Source organism: Rutidosis leptorrhynchoides, chromosome 7 (genome assembly GCF_046630445.1).
Source record: "Rutidosis leptorrhynchoides isolate AG116_Rl617_1_P2 chromosome 7, CSIRO_AGI_Rlap_v1, whole genome shotgun sequence".
Classification (NCBI taxonomy): domain Eukaryota; kingdom Viridiplantae; phylum Streptophyta; class Magnoliopsida; order Asterales; family Asteraceae; genus Rutidosis; species Rutidosis leptorrhynchoides.
In genome coordinates, this window is record NC_092339.1 from 379,852,355 (window position 1) to 379,873,196 (window position 20,842).

General features: G+C 36.5%; 1 protein-coding gene and 1 long non-coding RNA gene across 2 annotated transcripts; both read left to right on the forward strand.

Moving 5' to 3' along the window:
* The first annotated feature begins 13,383 nt into the window (after positions 1-13,383).
* LOC139857216 (uncharacterized) lies at positions 13,384-16,695 on the forward strand. The gene is made up of 4 exons (XR_011762393.1): positions 13,384-13,507; positions 13,826-13,920; positions 14,256-14,383; positions 16,437-16,695. It is a non-coding gene; the product is annotated as an uncharacterized lncRNA (long non-coding RNA).
* Positions 16,696-17,164: 469 nt separating this feature from the next.
* Positions 17,165-20,022, forward strand: LOC139860560 (uncharacterized). Its single transcript, XM_071849310.1, has 6 exons — positions 17,165-17,306; positions 18,457-18,535; positions 18,862-18,898; positions 19,248-19,288; positions 19,518-19,599; positions 19,996-20,022. The coding sequence occupies exons 1-6, from the start codon at positions 17,243-17,245 to the stop codon at positions 20,020-20,022; spliced, it is 330 nt and encodes a 109-aa protein (XP_071705411.1). The 5' UTR covers positions 17,165-17,242.
* Positions 20,023-20,842: the final 820 nt, after the last annotated feature.

Genomic DNA, 20,842 nt, shown 5'->3' on the forward strand with positions numbered 1-20,842 from the left:
AAAACTCTCGACCTCACAAAGAAACACACTCCGTTGATATTATCGATCAACTATGTTTACTACATTTGTGATACTTTGATCCTCCCTTGAATCACTTGATCTCTTTCTCTGGATGATTTTTCCTTCGTGCATGATCTCTTATTTATATTGGTTTCTTCCTATGTGAACACAACATGTGAATACAACATTATAAATCAGCACAACTATTCACCTTTTGACTTCATATGTGCACGTTTTTGGAGTGCCTTCAGTATAATAACCAGAGCCACTTTATGACTTTTCAACACATTTCATTAAACAAATGTGAGTCACACTACCGTCCAACACTAAGTAGTTGTTATAGAAGAAATGATGGACTTATCGACTTTGTATAATTTATAATTTTATATGATATTTCTGTAGTGTTGCTGTGACGCTTCCACCAGCAGTGGTGGTGGTGGTGGTCATGAAGAATCTACTACTAGCTATGGTAGTCAGATTCCTCCATCTCGAGGTTGGAAAGCTTTGGACGACGATCCCAAGTTGTATGACGAGGACGTTGGCTGTAGATTGATGTGAAGAAACAGGATGGGAATATACGACTACAAATTTAACTACTACTTTAGCTTATTATCTACGTAAATAATATGTGTATATGTATACATATAAAAATGTATGCATGCATATATGTATACATTTAATCCATATGTTTTAACTCGTAGTACTAGTTATAGCATTTATGTTTATCTGAAAGGATACTAAACATTCTGTTGAGGCAAATTGAGTATCTTTTTATGTTTGTTTGTTGAAAGATTTATATGAGATTGCTGGTGTTTTTATGTCCTCCATGTGTTGTTAGACTTGCAATTATTCCTGGAATATGATTACAGTTATTCAGTTTACTTTAATATACATAAATAATAATAATAATAATAATAATAATAATAATAATAATAATAATAATAATAATAATAATAATAATAATATGTTGTTAGATGGGCAGATTGTTCAACTATGTATATATGAGTTTGTCCTGCTGCAACTGAACTTTAGCAGTTATCGCAATTCCTTAGACTAATTAATTCCACAGCTTGTTGACGTCGTTCAAATTTCAAAAATGTGAAGTACCTTTCAGTTTTGCATACAATGTATGTTGGAAACTAAACTTGATTTTGGGCTATGTGTTTTAGATTTGAGCTTGCAAGTATACAAATATTTTGGATCAAGATTATAGCCCATTATGTAGAAGCTTCTTGTAATATGTAGTAGTGAAAGTGTGTAGAATGTGTGTAGAATAATCTTGTAAAATATCTAGGTCTAGAAATACTAGGAAATATCTAGATAGTAGTAGATGATGGAGTGATCTAGACTACTCCATTGAGTAGTATAAATAGAGGGCTTCACCCCTCATTTGTAAGCAAGCAAAGCAATTCAATAAGCAAATCAAGTAATAAACAAAGCCTTCAAGATCAATCTAACTTCTAAATCATCAATCCTCTCTTCCACAAATAATATACATAACCTCCTATTTTCTAGCAAATTGGTATCAGAGCTTGGTTCGACAAGATGATGGCCAACAATGTCATCACATTTCCTCGCCTCACAAAGGATAATTATGATCAATGGAGCATCCAAATGAAGACCTTCCTAGGTGGACAAGACTTATGGGAGATTGTGGAGGAAGGCTATGAGGAACCTGCAGAAAAAGGTCCTCTCGGCAAGGAGAAAAAATTAATGAAGACGAACGATCAAAAGGCTCTTTCCATTATCCAACAAAGTGTAGATGATGGAGCTTTTGAGAAAATTGCAAGTGCAACCACCGCCAAGAAAGCATGGGAGATCTTGGAGAATTCTCACAAGGGAGTTGAAAAGGTGAAAAAGGTTCGACTACAAACACTACGAGGTGAGTTCGAATCCTTAAATAAGAAAGACTCATAATCAATTTTCGATTATTTTACAAGAGTCTTGGCGATTGTCAATCAATTAAAGAGGAATGGTGAAACTCTAAGTGATGTAAGAGTCATTGAGAAGATTCTTAGATCATTAGATTCAAAATTCGACTATATAGTCGTAGCCATCGAAGAATCTAAAGATCTAGAATCAATGACTATCGATGAACTCATGGGTTCACTACAAGCCCATGAAGAGAGGTTCAATAAGAATAATAAGGAGCCATTGGAGCAAGCTTTACAAGCAAAACTGTCTTTCAAGGAAGAGAGCAGTGAAAAGACTCATCAAACGAGTCAACGAGGTCGTGGTCAAGTACGTGGCCGAGGACGAGGACAAGGATATATCAAACGTGGAGGTTATAGTTCTTACAGAAATGAAGAAATAAGTCAAAATTTTCACCCGACAAGAGGTCGCGGGAGAGGCTACACAAGTAGAAGGCCAAGGTATGACAATTCTCAAACCAAATGCTATAATTGTCATAAATTTGGCCATTATGCTTCGAAATGCGAGAAGTCAAACAATTACGTGCAAGAAAGAGCAAATTTAGTGCAAGAAGATACCGAAGCCGTGAAAAACACTTTGTTATTAGCATGCAAAGGTGAAGATAACGGAGAATCAAATTTGTGGTATCTCGACACGGGTGCAAGCAACCATATGTGCGGTGACAAAAACATGTTTGTGGAGTTAGACGAGGTAATTAGTGGAAATATCACCTTCGGAGATTCCTCTAAAGTCCCGGTTAAAGGCAAAGGTAAGATTCTCATCCGCTTGAAAAATGGAAGGCATCAATTTATCTCTAACGTGTATTATGTGCCTAATATGAAGACGAATATACTGAGTATTGGACAACTCTTAGAGAAAGGCTATGATATTCACATGATAAATCGTACTCTTTCTTTAAGAGACCAAAAAGGAGGTTTGATTGCTAAGGTGCCAATGTCAACGAATAGGATGTTCATGCTAAATATTCAACATGACATTCCAAGATGTTTAAAAGCATGTTTCAAAGATAATTCTTGGCTTTGGCACATGAGATACGGGCACTTAAATTTTGGAGGGTTAAAATTATTATCAAGTAAAGGAATGGTGAAGGGTTTGCCTCCAATTAATCATCCGGATCAAATATGTGAGGGATGCCTTCTAGGAAAGCACTTTCGAAACAGTTTTCCAACAGAAGCTTCTAGTAGAGCGAAGAAACCTCTAGAACTTATTCACACGGATGTGTGTGGACCCATCAGCCCACCGTCTTTTGGTAAAAATAGATATTTTATTCTATTCATTGATGATTTTAGTCGAAAGACATGGGTCTATTTTCTAAAAGAGAAGTCGGAAGCTTTTGGAATGTTCAAGAAGTTTAAAGCATTTTTGGAGAATCAAAGTGGTCTCACCATAAAGGCGTTGAGATCCGATCGTGGAGGAGAGTTCACATCCAAGGAATTCAAGAAATTTTGCGACAACAACGGGTTACGACGTCCTCTAACTCTTTCGTATTCACCTCAACAAAATGGTGTTGCGGAAAGAAAAAATAGGACCATTCTTGATATGGCCCGGAGTATGTTAAAGAGCAAAAGGATGCCTAAGGAGTTTTGGGCTGAGGCAGTGGATTGTGCGATCTATCTAGCAAATCGTTCGCCCACTAGAAGCATCAAGAACAAAACGCCCATTGAAGCTTGGAGTGGAAGGAAGCCCGGCATCTCACACCTTCGAGTGTTCGGAAGTGTGGCATATGCTCATGTGCCAGATCAGAAGAGGACGAAGCTCGATGATAAAAGCGAGAAACTCATATTCGTGGGCTATGACTCAAGTTCGAAGGGTTACAAGCTATACAATCCCAATAATGGTAAAGTAATCTCAAGTCAAGATGTGGTGTTCGATGAAGAAGCAACATGGGATTGGAATGTTCCCGAAGAGGAGAACTACGACTTTCTCCCTTATCCATTCGAGAGTACTGCAAAGAACGAAGAATATCTAGAAGTTCAAGAACCTTCTAGTACACCATCTCCGCACTCTCCACATACACCAACCACTACACCTAATGAAGTGACACCAACATCAGGAGGAGAATCAAGTAGGCTACAACATCACACAAGGAGCATTGAGGAGTTGTACGAGGTAACACAGCCTATGGAGGATCTATCATTGTTCTGCCTTCTTGCCGATTGTGAGCCAATAAGCTATGAAGACGCAACAAAAAGCCAAAAGTGGAAATGTGCTATGGACGAAGAGATTCAAGCAATCGAGAAGAATAATACGTGGGATCTTGCCACACTACCAAAGGGACATAAGGCTATTGGTGTAAAATGGGTGTACAAGGCCAAGAAGAATTCCAAAGGTGAAGTTGAAAGATATAAGGCAAGGTTGGTGGCGAAGGGATATAGTCAACGAGCTGGCATAGACTATGAAGAAGTATTTGCTCCCGTCGCTCGTCTAGAAACTATAAGATTAATAATCTCACTTGCGGCTCAGCATAATTGGAAGATTTATCAAATGGATGTCAAATCCGCGTTCCTTAATGGCCACTTAGAAGAAGAAGTCTATATAGAACAACCTTTGGGATACATCGTGAAAGGCCAAGAGAATAAGGTGCTGAAATTGAAAAGGGCCTTATATGGGTTGAAGCAAGCGCCTCGAGCATGGAATAGCAGGATAGACAAGTATTTCCAACAGAATGGCTTTACAAAATGCCCACATGAGCATGCTCTCTATACCAAAGTAAGCAAGGAAGGAGATGTTATGATTGTGTGCCTATATGTGGATGACTTGATATTCACTGGCAGTAATCCCAAAATGTTTGAGGAGTTCAAGAAAGCAATGGTTCGGGAGTTCGAGATGACCGACATTGGACTTATGGCTTACTATCTTGGGATCGAGGTAAAACAAAAGAAAGAAGGAATATTCATATCCCAAGAAGGTTATGCGAATGAGGTGCTCAAGAAGTTTAAGATGAATGAATGCAAGTCAATGAACACACCGGTGGATTGCAATCTCAAATTGTCAAAAGATGATGAAGGATACTTGGTGGACCCAACACAATACAAGAGTTTGGTTGGAAGTCTGAGATACCTAACCTGCACGAGGCCAGATATTCTCTACGGAGTTGGATTAGTAAGTCGATACATGGAAGCACCTACAATAAATCACTTGAAGGCAGCCAAGAGGATACTTCGCTACATCAAAGGTACGATTGACTATGGTCTGTTTTATTCGCCTTCTAATCACTTCAAGCTAGTTGGATACAGTGATAGTGATTGGGCTGGAGACAAAGATGATCGTAAGAGTACGAGTGGTTTCGTGTTCTATATGGGAGATACGGCGTTCACATGGAGCTCGAAGAAGCAACCCATTGTGACTCTGTCAACGTGTGAAGCCGAGTTTGTTGCAGCAACATCGTGCACCTGTCATGCAATATGGCTCAGGAAGTTACTAAATGAGCTTAAGTTTTTTCAAAAGGAACCTACAGAGATATATGTGGATAACAAGTCTGCGATTGCTCTAGCAAAGAATCCAGTCTTTCATGATCGAAGCAAACACATCGATACAAAATACCATTACATAAGGGAGTGTGTTACAAATAAAGAGGTGCAGATAAAGTACGCGAAGTCACTTGACCAAGTTGCTGATATTTTCACAAAGCCCCTAAAACACGAGACATTTCAGAGATTACGGAATATGCTCGGAGTGACGAAATCAAGTTTAAGGGGGGCTGTTGGAAACTAAACTTGATTTTGGGCTATGTGTTTTAGATTTGGGCTTGCAAGTATACAAATATTTTGGATCAAGATTATAGCCCATTATGTAGAAGCTTCTTGTAATATGTAGTAGTGAAAGTGTGTAGAATGTGTGTAGAATAATCTTGTAAAATATCTAGGTCTAGAAATACTAGGAAATATCTAGATAGTAGTAGATGATGGAGTGATCTAGACTACTCCATTGAGTAGTATAAATAGAGGGCTTCACCCCTCATTTGTAAGCAAGCAAAGCAATTCAATAAGCAAATCAAGTAATAAACAAAGCCTTCAAGATCAATCTAACTTCTAAATCATCAATCCTCTCTTTCACAAGTAATATACATAACCTCCTATTTTCTAACAATGTAATGAATAAACCCAAATCTGGGAAACGCATTGTAATGAAGATGGTGAATTGAAGGGATAACCAATCGATGAATTATCTTGATACTGAAGCTCAAGAGCTTGAATTAGTGATTGCAGAATGAGACTAAAGTAAGTTATATATGTTTGTTTGTTGCTGAATTGATTGTTTAACGTTACATTACCTTTGAAGCAGTATATAACATTGATGCATGTTTTTCATTTCAGGTTAACCAACCAATGAGTTTTTCAATCAATTGAAATTTGAACTAGGACAGCTTTGAGGTCTGCTTTCTGGTTTACTGTTTATTTTATAAAATTTTGTTCAGATTAGTTTGTTGATTGTTTCTCTAAATGTGAGTTCCAGTGTCGTTGTAATTATAATGTTTCAATACTCGGTTATTTAAATTCTTATTGTTTTTGAAGTAATATCTATCTTTCTTTATTTGCAGAAGTGTATGATAAGCTGCAAGCTAACGTAAGTGAGGGCGAAAGATAACCTGAACAAGGGATATTTACATCAAGGCTAGGATGTGAAAACAACTGTATGTGACTTGTTGTTATAACCAATATTTGCTTATTCACTTTCAATAGTTACTCATCTATCTGAAACTAAAATGTTACTTACACATGCCAAAATATAAACCGTTTCCTCCTAAACTCAAATCTACTTATTTCATGCTTCACACATTTGTATTTTTGTTTTACAAAAGTCAAGAAATATCTAAATTTGCTTCTGAAAACAGGTTTGTATACTTATAATGAATGATGTTATTATAGTCTCGGCTTGTTCAGAAAGTAACGCGAATATACTTTCTGCTCAGCTTCATAGTCTGTGTGTACCTCAAGGCTGCAGTTTCTTGTGACAGGGAATACTCTTATGCTTGGTCAAACCTAGGTATTTCACAATTTATGTCTTCTCCCTTAATTTGAAATGCAAGTTATTATGTGATTGTTTTCTGGACTCAAATTTATTGCAACTGAACCTTTAGATTTTTAGTATTTCCTTAGACTAAATATGATGGTCTGCGTAATACTTTGTTCGGCCTGTTTAAGATTGCCTAAACTTTAAAAAAATTATGTCAATTTCTGAATATCAATTTGCAAATAGTACTGAATATCTAGTGCAATTTGTGAAGGTAACAATCCATTAAGTTTGTATGTCAACTGACTCTGCTGTTTTAATAATACCTTAATGTAAGTAAAATGTGGATAGTTTATACGCACGCTTCTCATATCCCGGCCAGCTGATAAAAAACGCTACTATCTTCAATGATTCAACATACACAAAGGTAAGAATTGTTTTAAGCGCAACCAAATTGTTTTAATCGTTTGATCGTACAGTGTCAAGTTTCTTGAGTTTTGATTCATTTACTTGGTCCCGAAAATGTTGATGTTTTGATACGTAAGTTTTGGATATAACTCTTGTATTAATTTAGTTGCTTTTAATTAAGTTTCTTGATTATGTAAAAATGTATAGAGATGAGTAGAGAGATTAAAGAAATTAAATATAAAGAGCCTTGGGTAAACATGCACTTTAATAGAGTAAATAGTCACTGTTTATGGATGTGTTGTAATTGGTACTACAATTTAATGACTTTATAATATGTGATATGAGTCATGTGTTTGGTTGTTATCTGTTCTTTTATAAATGTTGGAATTACTTTGTGGTGCATCTTATACAACATGTTACGTTGTTTTATGTCATCTTAATCGAGAGCCTACTCAGAATCTCGATTCATACGTTAAGACATTGCCTTGTCTAATAATTGAGCTACAATACAAACCTAGTCTGAATTAAGGTCTAAATGTATATTGGGTCATGGCTCCGAAGTTAAAAAGTGTGTCATTACACATCTGGTTCAGGCTCACTGCTTGCAACATGTAGCCGAGAATATAATGTTAGGAGATAACATGCGAAAATAATCACACACACACAATAGCCGAAAAAGAATAAAACACAGAAAAATAATAAAGACACGAGAATTATATTGATTCAGTTTCGATGTGAAACCTACATCCACTTTGAAACTAGAGAGTATTTTATTAATTTTGGAGGTGATAATTTACAAGTACAATGAGAGAGTATTTATAGAAGAAAAGGATTAAGAAAAACCCTAATCTAAGTAACCCTAAAATCGGCCCAAACAAATTAGGGCTGGCCAAACCCTAACTTGGTCATCAAGTAATCTGCCGATTAAAGAAGCCTACACCTCAACAATCTCCCACTTGGAGGCTTCGAATATCATCGATCTGCACTCTTGTAATGTAAGACTCAACTCATCTCTTCTCTCTCTAGTTCCTGCCTTCTCTTAAATGTTCCTGAAGGCCAGTTGAAGCTATGCACAACTTCAACTTATCTAGCGTTACTGGTTTGGTGAACATATCTGCTGGATTCTTTGAACCTGGAATGCTCTCCAGATTAAATGTTCCCTTGCTTATCCGTTCTCTGATAAAGTGATACTTCATGCCAATGTGCTTCGTCTTAGCATGATAGACTGGATTTTTTGCTAACTTGATTGCGCTCTCATTATCACAATATAAGACAAATTCTGTCTGTTTGCTGCCCAGTTCTTTCATGAATGTCTTCAACCACACTAGTTCTTTACTGGCTTCAGTCAAGGCCATGTATTCTGCTTCAGTAGTAGATAGAGCCACGCTCTTTTGAAGCCCAGACATCCAACTCACTGCTGTTCCTCCTATAGTGAATACATACCCGGTGGTGCTCTTGAAGGTATTATTGCATCTACCCAGATCTGCATCAGAATAACCCCTGAGAGTAGTATCCCTGCCCTTGAAACATAACCCAACTTTGGGAGTACCCTTTAAATACCGCAGTATCCACTTCACTGCTTCCCAATGTTCTTTCCCTGGAGCTGACATAAAGCGACTAACCATCCCAACTGCATGTGCTATATCAGGTCTTGTACACACCATAGCGTACATTAAACTACCTACTGCGGATGCATAAGGAACCTTAGCCATTTTTGCTTTTTCTACTTCAGTTTTAGGAGACTGATATTTAGAAAGCTTTAGATGACTTCCCAATGGTGTATTTCTTGGCTTTGTAGACTCACCATTCATTCTGAACTTTTCAAGAACCTTCCGAATATACTTTTCTTGAGATAAAGAAACTGACCCATCTTTATTCCTGCATATACTCATACCGAGAATCTGCTTAGCTGGCCCGAGATCCTTCATTTCAAATTCTCTAGATAATTGCTTCTTCAAATTGCGTATTTCAACCATATCAGAACCTGCAATTAACATATCATCGACATAAAGAAGCAATATAATATAGGAGCTCTTGAACTTCTTCAAATAAAAGCAATGATCTGTAGAACTTCTCACGAATCCTGTCTTCTCCATGAAATTATCAAATTTCAAGTACCACTGTCTGGGAGCTTGTTTCAAACCATACAAGCTTCTCTTTAGATTACACACAAGACTCTCCTTTCCTTTGACACGAAACCCCTCTGGTTGAGACATGTAAATGTCTTCTTCAATGTCGCCATGCAGGAAGGCTGTTTTAACATCCAACTGTTCTAAGTGTAACTTCTCGGTTGCAACCATACTTAGAACCAATCTGATAGTCGTCATCTTCACTACTGGAGAAAAGATTTCAGCATAATCGACTCCTTTCTTTTGTTGAAATCCTTTGACAACTAATCTTGCTTTGTATCGTTTAGAACCATCCCCTTCATCCTTGACTCTGAAAACCCATTTATTCTGTAAGACCCTTTTTCCTGGTGGTAACTTGGTCAACTTCCAAGTTTGATTTTTCAATAAAGATTCCATCTCGCTTTTCATAGCCTGCTCCCACTGGAACGAATCTTTCACCTTCATTGCCTCAGAATAACTTTCTGGTTCCCCATTTTCTGTTAAAAGAAGATAGTTAACTGTTGGACTAAACCTAACTGGCTGTCTTGTGACTCGTGTAGATCTCCTGACCCAATTGGACTGGTCAGATTGTGGCGGGGACTGTGGGGTCTGCTCATCATCAGACTCTGAGCTCCCACTATCTGAAGTCTGCTCGTGATCAGACTCCGAGCTTTCACTGTTAGGAACTCCCACTGGAACTTCAGTTTCATCCTCTGGAGTTTCCCTTTCATCTTCTCTGGTTGTCTCTGTGTCAACCTCAAATTCAACTGATTCTTTTTCTTTTAGTGTTGAGTTGAAATCCTTGTACAATTCTGCTTCATTGAAGGTGGCATGTTTACTTCTGATAACATGTTTGCCCTTATTATCCCATAACCTGTAACCCATGTCGTCTCCCCCATAACCAATGAACACGTACTTCTTTGCTTTTGCATCAAGTTTGTCACCTTCTTTATTAATATCATATGCACTGCACCCAAAGATTTTTAGATGCTCATAACTGATTGATTTACCTCTCCATTCTTCTTCGGGTATTTTGAAATCAAGCGGAGTTGATGGAGAACGGTTGATCAAATAAGCGGCAGTGCTTACTGCATCAGCCCATAGAGTCTTTGGTAGCCCACAATTAAGTCTCATGCTACGTGCTCTCTCATTTAAAGTACGATTCATTCTTTCTGCAACTCCGTTTTGTTGTGGAGTACCTGGAACCGTCTTGATCATCCGAATGCCATGATCAGTACAATAGTTAACGAATTCGGTGCTGATGTATTCTCCTCCATTATCCGACTTCAAGCATTTTATCTTCAAATCACAAGATAATTCAACAGCAGATTTCCATTTCTTAAAAGCTTCAAATACATCAGATTTATTTTTAAGAAAGTAAACCCATACCTTGCGTGTTGAATCGTCAATGAAAGTAACATAATAGCGTGCTCCTCCCAATGAAGAAACATGAGTAGGCCCGAACACATCCGTGTGTACTAGCTCCAACTTCTGAGCCTTTAAAGTTCTGCCTGCTTTTGCAAAAGTGACCTTCTTCTTCTTTCCTAGAATACATGACTCGCAAAAGTCCGATTCAACTCTCTTTAGACCAGGAATTTTACCATTAGACACTAGCATTTTTATTCCTTTGTCACTCATGTGACCTAAACGTTGGTGCCACTGACTGGTTAAGCTACGATCATTGGAAACTGCATTTACTTCATTAGCTGGAACTTCTGCCATATAAAGAGTGCCTCTCTTCTTACCCTTGGCTATTACTAAGTTCCCCTTTATTACTTTCCACTGACCTTCACCAAATAGCACACTATATCCTTGATCATCAAGCTGTCCAACAGAGATTAGTTTCTTCTTTAGGCCAGGAATAACTCGGACATTTTCCAAGGTCCAATTAGTGCCCAAAGAGGTCGTTAACTCTAAGTCTCCAATCCCTGTAATGTCAAGAAAATGATCATTAGCCAAACGAACTTTACCAAGGTTACCTGTTCGTAGATTCTTCATCAAATGTGGACTTGGGGTAGCATGAAACGATGCTCCTGAATCCATAACCCATGCATCAATTGTATTCTCAATGCAGCAAACAAGGACGTTATCATAATCATCTGTTGCAACTGCAGCATTAACTTCCTTTGGCTTTGATGATGTTACTGGCTTAGTGCACTGGTTTCTGAAGTGTCCAGTCTCCTGACAATTCCAACATTTAATATCATTCCTCGTTCTCGACACACTCCTCCTTCTTGACTTTGACCTGCCCCTGGTAGTGTTACTTCTGCCTTTTCTCCTACCCCTCTCTTCTGTGCTCAGCAAGTTTCCTGATGGTTCTCCTGAACTCTTTCTTCTTATATCTTCTCCAAGAATAAAATCACGAATGCTCTCAAACTTGAGCTTTGATGACTCTGTAGATCCACTGATAGCTGTGACTGATCCTGACCAGCTTTCAGGTAACGAAGATAATAATAGAAGAGCTTTGACTTCGTCATCGAACTTGATATCAACTGACAGTAACCGAGAGATAATATTGTTGAAGTTATTAACATGATTTGTTACTGAAGCACCTTCTTTCAACCTGGTGTTTACCAACTGTCTGATCAAAAACACCTTGTTAGAAGCAGACGGCTTCTCATACATATTTGCTAAGGTCTTCATTAAACCATGTGTAGTGGTTTCGTTCACAATGTTAAAGGCAACACTTTTTGTCAGCGTGAGCCTGACAACAGCTAGGGCTTTCCTGTCAAGCGTCTTCCATTCATCGTCTTTCAATTTTTCTGGTTTATTCTCATTCAAAGCATCTATCAGATCCTTCTGACATAACAAGTCTTCAACCTGCATCTTCCACCACCCAAAATCTTGCCCATCAAACTTATCGATTTTAATCCTTCCTTCTTCTGCCATTGTAAAAGCTTTATTAGATCTAGTGGACAGCAGCAAAGAAAACACTCCTGTGAAATAGTAGCAGCTGTGATGACCAGAAAAAAAATGGCGGCAGCCGTGATCTGCTGCAGGGGGCTTAATCGTAACAGCAACAGCTGTTGGTGACGGCTAGGGTTTGACCTGTAAACGGCTGTAATCAGCTATGGTTCCTGAGCAGCGGTTGTTAGAACCAAAAAAAAGGAACAGCAGGTCTGGATCAGCTGTTAGGGCTGCTATAATTAACGGCTAGGGCTTAACCTAGATTAAAAAAATAGCAGCAGCAGATCGAACTGATCTGTAACAGCAGCAGCAGCAGACTCGGTCTGTAATAGCAGCAACAGACCTGATGCAATCGGCTAGTGTTTAGAACCTGGCTCTAGATACCAGTTGTTAGGAGATAACCTGCGAAAATAATCACACGCACACAATAGCCGAAAAAGAATAAAACACAGAAAAATAATAAAGACACGAGAATTATAGTGGTTCAGTTTCGATGTGAAACCTACATCCACTTTGGAACTAGAGAGTATTTTATTAATTTTGGAGGTGATAATTTACAAGTACAATGAGAGAGTATTTATAGAAGAAAAGGATTAAGCAAAACCCTAATCTAAGTAACCCTAAAATCGGCCCAAACAAATTAGGGCTGGCCAAACCCTAACTTGGTCATCAAGTAATCTGCCGATTAAAGAAGCCTACACCTCAACATATAAGAGATATGCTGCTGCTAAAATCTTCAGTTAACCAGAAGTCGAAAAGGAAGTTCCATGGTATATATATATGTGTCTGTGTCTTAAATCCTGATGTTTATGACATATTGTTTGGTTAGTTGACTTGTCATCTGATGTTTTCAGTGTTATTAGGTATGGAATTGAGCAGGAATACACCTCCTAGCTTGTTGCAGAAGGTTGTTAACTGGCCTTTGGGCTTGCCACTAGGGTGGTTTCCCTGGTCCACAGGTTTTCGGTCTTGTGTCTCTTTATTACTCATGATTGCGCACAATTAAATATTTTTCATCAGTTTAACTCATTCGATATACTGCGATTTAGGGGACCTACTACCGCGGTATTGGTGCGTGCTGATAAGGCTTTTTTGTACATGATATTGTTGCTAGACAAGACAAGAATCCCACCATACTAGGAATCAGTTATGCTCGTTTTACAAGTGAAAAGGATCAGGAGGGTTGTTGGCATGTTCAGGTATGTATGTTATTGAAAAGTCAAATGGGCAGGCAGTGTGTTGGTAACTTGTCAGAATGGGGGATGGGTATGTTAAAAATTGTTTTCATTGTTTGATTTTACTTGGTCCCGAAAATGTTGATGTTTTGATACTTGAGTTTTGGATATCACACTTGTGTCAATTTAGTGGCTTTAAGTTTCTTGAGCATGTAAAAATGTATAGAGATGAGCACGGAGATAAAAGGGAATTAAAAAAAATATATTAAGAGCGTTGGGAAAACATGCACTTTACAGCTCAAAGCAGGATCCATATATAATTATCGTTTCCTTGAATTACAGGCAATATTAGAGGACCAACTTGGGCTTTAAACTCTCTACTTTACCACCGAAGTTCCTCGTGGTGACAGGGAATGCTCTTGTGTTTGTTCACCTAGGTATTTCACAATCATTACATCTTACAATCTTCTTATTTTGAACTGCAAATTCTTATGTAGTAATTGTTTTCTGGACTCAAATTTATTGCAAGTGTATCCTTACAGTTTTCACAATTCCTTAGACCAAATATAATGGTCTGCTTCATACCTTGTTCGGCCTGTTTATGACTGCCAATACGTAAAATATATTGGTGTTATTTTTCTGATTTGCATTCTTATTTCTGCTAATGTATAGAAATTAGCGTTGTTTTACGGGTTCCCGTGGATGGATGGTTTGTTTCCTCAAGAGTCAGAACCCGTATTCTCACTTGTTTTGTTGTTCATGGTGTATGCAGGTATACAGAACAGTGATCTTCTATGAGTATCGCCAAAAATTCATTTGCTTTTGACGTGAGTAGTTTGACAGATGCAATTGATGGCAAATCACTTTCTGCACCAATTCCCGAAAGTAAATTCCTAAAAGGTATGTTTGCTACAGTTACTAACATGTTTAGCATTAGCATGAGCATGTTTGACCTATTGAAAGTTCTTATAATCAAGCTACTCAATCCCCGCAGAGAGCTAGGTTGGGTCAAAACGGGGTTTGGGTCTAAACATGTCAGTTTTTTAGGTGGTCTAAGGGTTCCTTAAAACTTTTAACAGCTTTGTAATGATTGGAAATAAGTATGTCTTTAGCAACACTTGGCAAACTGGGTGTCACTCCAGATCGATATCATCATCATCATCAGCAGCAGCAGCTTTGTGTCAGTTTGCTAGAACATTTCGAGTTATTAATAATGCAAAACCACTTTGTACATCAAGAAGAGAACATAAGACAAAATGATCTAGCTATAACACCACATTTCAGCTTAACACTAGGGTAACTTTTTAATGGAATTTTACCCCTGATTAAGGTGTTTGTTTGTTTGTCCCCTCGATCAAAACCTCATTTTGTCATCTCCACTTTCCGTTCCCTTAAATAGATTATTAGATTACAGGAAGTATTAGAGGATCAACTTGGGTTGGGCTTCATTGTCTGTGTATTCAAGACTTTAGAATATTAGTGTAAAACGACCTCAATTTTATACTATACAGTTCGTGTGTTGTGGTTCGTTTCAAGTATGTATGTGTGTGTTGCTGGATTGTTTTCTCTTGTAGTTACTTGCGGTTTTTCATCACGGGTTGTATCTAGATCGTTTCTCTTCACGACCATTATGCATCGAAGATATTCGTAACTACGCTCTAGCAAAATAGGTCAAGAACTATTTTATTTCGAGGTTTGAAAAAATAGTAGGGGTTGTTCAGGCAGGCTAGCTAATTAACGATTCGTTGCTACATTGTGTACTAGATATCTTGCGATGTGTACTTGAACTATATGCATAAATAGTTGTACAAAATGAGTGGATCATTTAAAATGGAAATCTCATTGATCCTCGTTTGTTACTATAATCTTAATTGTCTCTTCTATCGGGTTGTCATTAGAGTCATATGCTTTGTTTCAGTTGTTTGTTGTCGATGGTTTGTTTCTTGCTTTTGAGTCTCTGCTCTAGGACTTGGTTGGTTGTATGCTAGTTTTTTTTTTTTTTTTTCTGGTTATAATTTGTATGGTTTAGGTTTTTTTTGTCTCGGTTTAGGCTAGGCTCGTTTTTAGATACTGTATTATTGTTTTTTGTTTAGTTTTCTTTCTAGTTACGAGCCTAGCCGGGGCTTTCACCATACCTCACATGTAAGTAAGCCCTCTAAATTCACGTTTAGCAATTCGCGAAAGTAAATTCCTATAAAGGTATGTTTGTTACAGCTACTAACATGTTTAGCATTAAGCATGTGGTATCTGAAACTCAATCGTGCTCATTGTGTCCTGTCTTTCTCTGTTGCAGTAAACTACTTACCCTTTTGCTATAAACTACTGTCAATCATACATTTATTATAATCCTTTCGGGGTAAGTGATAAATCAATAATTCGGAATTACAAGTATCGGTGTAAGGATGCAAGATATATATTACTGTTTGTAGGTTTTGTACCCATTAAAATCAATATGCTATTGATTGATATGAAGTTTAGGATGAATTTCTTTGTGTGTTTTGAAAGTGATTGCTTGATATTAAATAATTAAATAGTCAAATCTAATAAACAACGCAACACCACCAATCCCGTCAGGAGCTGGGTATGTCGGAGGTAATATATTGACAGCCATACCTACCCAGCTCTTGACGGTTGAAACTTGAGGTATATGACATGGCCATCTGATGTCAGGTTGAAACTTGAGCAGCATTTTAGAAAAATGTTTTTAAGGCATCATATTAAAGGACCAAACTATCCGTTTATTCCAATATGAACTGTGCTGTTTTTTTGTGTGTGTGTGTAAATATGATTTTGTAGTTGCATGTGTATGGTGTATTTTTCATTGCTCTTAGTTTCTTTTCATGTACTTTGAGTGGACTAATCTGGCTACTGTATATCAAGTGCTTAGAGAAGATGATTGTAGTCTTTGTTAAATCTTGTCGGTATTTAAAGTTTATATTTATCTGCCGTGCAGGCTGCAAAGTTAGGGTCCAATTGTTTGGCACATCGATATCTTGCTGCTGTTCGTTGAATCAAGGAAGCTGAAAGGTAACAAAATTTTAGCCAACAACAATTATTGGCTGGAACTGAAATGTCTTCAAGTTCCAGCTTGATGAATTTGCAGCAGCAGGATTAATAGAGATTGAAGAACGCGCATCCGGTTACTTTTTCAGTATTACATAAACCTGTTTTAAGTGATTGATTACTTCACAACTAAATGTGTCACTACAACAAAAATGCCGTTTCTCCACGCTTATTTTTTCACGTTTGACATGAGTGTGAATTATTTTTAAAGTTTCATCACGCTTATGAACATAGTTAAAATTGTTAATGCTTTTAAGCGTGTACAATTAAATTCTCACACCTATAAGTGGGTGGAAATATTTACACAGTTAGAAGCGTGTAATTTTTTTTTAACATAGCTCACGCTTGTAATTGTGGTAATATAGTATATGCTTTTAAATGTGTAGTAGCAGATCTTTTAGTGAAAGCAAACATATACACGATTAGAACCGTGAGGAAAATGAAGTGAGGTACAAGTGTTGTTTATTTTGATACAGCTAGTATAAGATTTTTTAATTATTTATTTAATTGGGGAGTAATATTTATTTTGTTATAAGTAACAAATAAGTAACCAATCTAAATAAAAAGCCGATAGTTGAATACTCTGTGTAAAAAAATAAATCGATCGGCTTCATCTCTGGATAATGAATTCACTCAATTAAGTTTAAGTATATTCCAAACGATTTGAAGAAAGTATCGTTAACGATTTCGCTGGTGATGGATTTGAAGCAAATAGTGCTCGTCAAATCGTTCCGTTCTAAATCAAAAATTGTTACGACAGGTAAACTCATAGTTTTGTTCTTAAGATCTGTTCATATGCTCGATTATCTTTCAGTTCGTATCATTTAGTTAGCTCTCAAGGTTAATTGATGCTGTTAGAGTGCTCCCAATGGAGACACGTCTCCAGCTTAGTCCTCAGCGCCACATCAGCACCACATTAGCACTTTTTTCGCACTTCCTTCTCAGGATTAAACCCAGGACTAAACACTTCCGACCATGACACTCCTTCCTCACAATAATTGAGACCCACATTTAATTATTTTAATTAAATTAAAAATACTTTTATTATTAATAATATTTAAAATTTAATTAATTATTATTGATTATTATTAATTATTCCGTATTAAATTACATTTAATTAAAAATTTAGGAATTAATCAAATATCACAAATATAAAATAAAATAAAAATTAAAGAGAATATTTTTGGCCACAACAAAAAACAATAATAATAAATTAAAAATATCTCTATCTTCATCTTCTCATCTATCTCCATCTATACATATACAGTCACATATATAGATACCAGCTTTAAGCTAAAAAAAAAGAAAAAAAGAAAAAAAAAAGGCTTAATACTCCGTCCCACCGTCCACAAATCTGACCAAATAACACGAAACGGGGGACGATCGCTTGGACCTGGACCTGGACGGCCCCCTGGGCTGCCCGCTGCCATCGGCGCCCAGGTGGGCGGCGGCCTGGGCGGTGGTGTGGACGGCATGGATGGGAGCACTCTTAGTCACCTGTTTAGTTGATTAATTTGTGGATTTCTTCCAATTAGATGTTTATGAACTGGTAATTAGGGTTTCAAAGTTAATTCTTTTTAATTTGTACGTGGAATTCGTATTGATGTCTCAAATAGACTCATGTGCTGTTTGCTTACTCATATTATGCCAAAATAGATTTCAAATTATGTGTTTGCCTGATATGGAACTTGCTGCTATTGTATTGTACGAGTAAGTGTTGAAAGCTAATACGTTATTGATCTACCATTGAATCAGAAACGTCTCTCATTGTATGACTATAATTGTTACTTAATTTAAATTCAAGCTACCACACTATTGTTATTGCTATTGCATTTCAAGACTTTATACTTTTTTGTGCTGATTAACTTGATAGTATTGCAATTGTTTAAGTATTGTTTGAAAATTGGTAGGTGGGAGGGCTGCGAGTCTGCTCTACAGCGACTCAGGGGAGAGAACGCAGAAATTTCCAAAGAAGCAGCTGAAATCAAAGTAACATTTTCTTCACTTATGTTGTAGTCTGATTAAATTAAATAGTTCACTAAAACAGTTAAAATGGAAAAAAAAAATTTGTTGAAAGTTGTAATTATAGAATTTGCGGTTATATTATCTATAACTTCATGAATGATAATTAGAACGTGTTGCTCATCTCATTGTACAGGATTCTAGAAACACTTGACCAGCTGTCAGAAAGTAGTCTTTTGATTTGTTCTAAATGAAATATGCCAAATCACTCCCTGCTAGTATTTTCTGTTATTTCGTAAACCTTCTGAATTTATTTTTCCCTTTGCATTCAAATAATGGTAGTTGTGTTTTAGGTTGGAGTTGGACTCATGGTATTGCAGCAATTTGGAGGTGTGATTGCTATCGCATTTTATACGAATTCAATGTCTATTTCTTTTCGTTAGTTAATTTAAAAGTCTTTATAGTAGTTTTCATCAAGTTTAGAGTATTTTCAGCTTGTATATGAATGCTTAGAGTACAAATACACTTTTCTAATGAGATTTAATCATGTAGTTGATTAAAGTGATATGGTAAATAGTATCTAGTATCAACCTTCACTGATTCATAAGTTTTTCCAAGGCATACAAGTATTACGAAATACTTTATTATCTTGTGCGATTTCTTTTTGATTATTTTTGAGTTTGTCTTATTTGATCCTCTTTTAGCTTGATTGCTAAGATTTGGCTATGTTTGATTATAGGCACTTACCAAGGCTTCTAATGTCAATATCATCACATCAAGGTCTGTGTAAATTTATATGCCTTTAATAGATCGTAGTTCAGTTACTTTAATCGTGCTTCGACTTTGTTAGCAATGTAACTTTATCTATATCTATCATATGAGATTGATATGAGGTGTACATCTTTATCTGCGATGTATAGAATTCTGCAATGTATAGATTTCTGATTTGTTTTTGTTCATAATGTAGTAAAGCGATGTGTTGTGGTTTTGTCTGAAAATACTATTGTAGGAAGCAGTTGGCGCTTCCAGATGACTCTGCTGTAACTGGAGAGTCCGAACTTGCTTCACTCGGAGCTAATTCTCTTGACATGGTATTGCTCTTTGTTAATCATACACTAATTTGAGTTCTTTTTTCTGTTGGGAATCCATTTTCTTTGCTAGAAGTGACAACATGAGTGGGTCGGGCAAGTGTTACGGTTAAAAAAATGTTGTTTTGTGTTGGATAAGTGCAATTAGTTGACATTAACTCTTATTTTGTCGAAACAATTGCTAGCTATAGTTGATATTTACACTCTCTTGATGACTCAAATCCAGCTAGACTCAATTGTTAGGTATAGTTGACATTAATGACTCTCTTGCTGAAACATGAGTAAAATTAGAATTCATATCGATTCCAACACCATTTTGATTTTTACCAAATTGACCATTGTCACAGGATGTTAATTAAGTTGAAATTGACATTTTGCTAATTTTTGCATAATTTACAGGTGTCGAAGTATCAAGGGCTTTTTTGAGACGGAGATTAGAACATGATAGCACAACAGTCTTTAATAGCACATTTTATCTTACCGTAGATGTTAGTAGACTTGTAGCAATACGTAAATTTGTACAGTAATATTTATCCTTCTAATCAATATATGTTACCCTAAACCCTAAACCCTAAACTCTAAACCGTTCGTGTTAAAAACTCAATCTAAATTCTAAATCTAAACCCTAAATCTAAACCCTAAACCCTAAATTTCTAAACCCTAATATCTAATACCTATAAACCCTAATATCTAAACCCTAATGTCTAAAACCTCAACATACACTCGAAAAACACGATAATTGTTATATATTACTTCTTCGAGCGTTTTTCCGTCAAAATAAAAACATTTATCACAAAGTGTCTTTATTAAATGTTCATATTTTCATCCAATCTATAATGTTCGTGAACAAAGTTTTTTCAAAAAACGAAAAGAAAAAAAAAATTGCTTCTCCCCGCTTCCCCCGATTGGTTACTTCCCTCTTGATCCTACCGATATATATATATATATATATATATATATATATATATATATATATATATATATATATATATATATATATATATTTCTCACGCTTACATGTGTAGTTAATTTATTGACTCAAATCCTCACACTTACAAGTGTGAGTAAAGTAAAGTATCATAGTTTATACATTTAAAAGTGTGAAGAATTTCCTCAAGTCTTCACACTTTGAAGCATGAAGAATACATTAATAACACTACAACAAAAATGCAGATTCTGCACGCTTATTTTTTCACGCTTGATTCAAGTGTGTAATTTTTTTTAACTTGCTCACACTCATGAATGT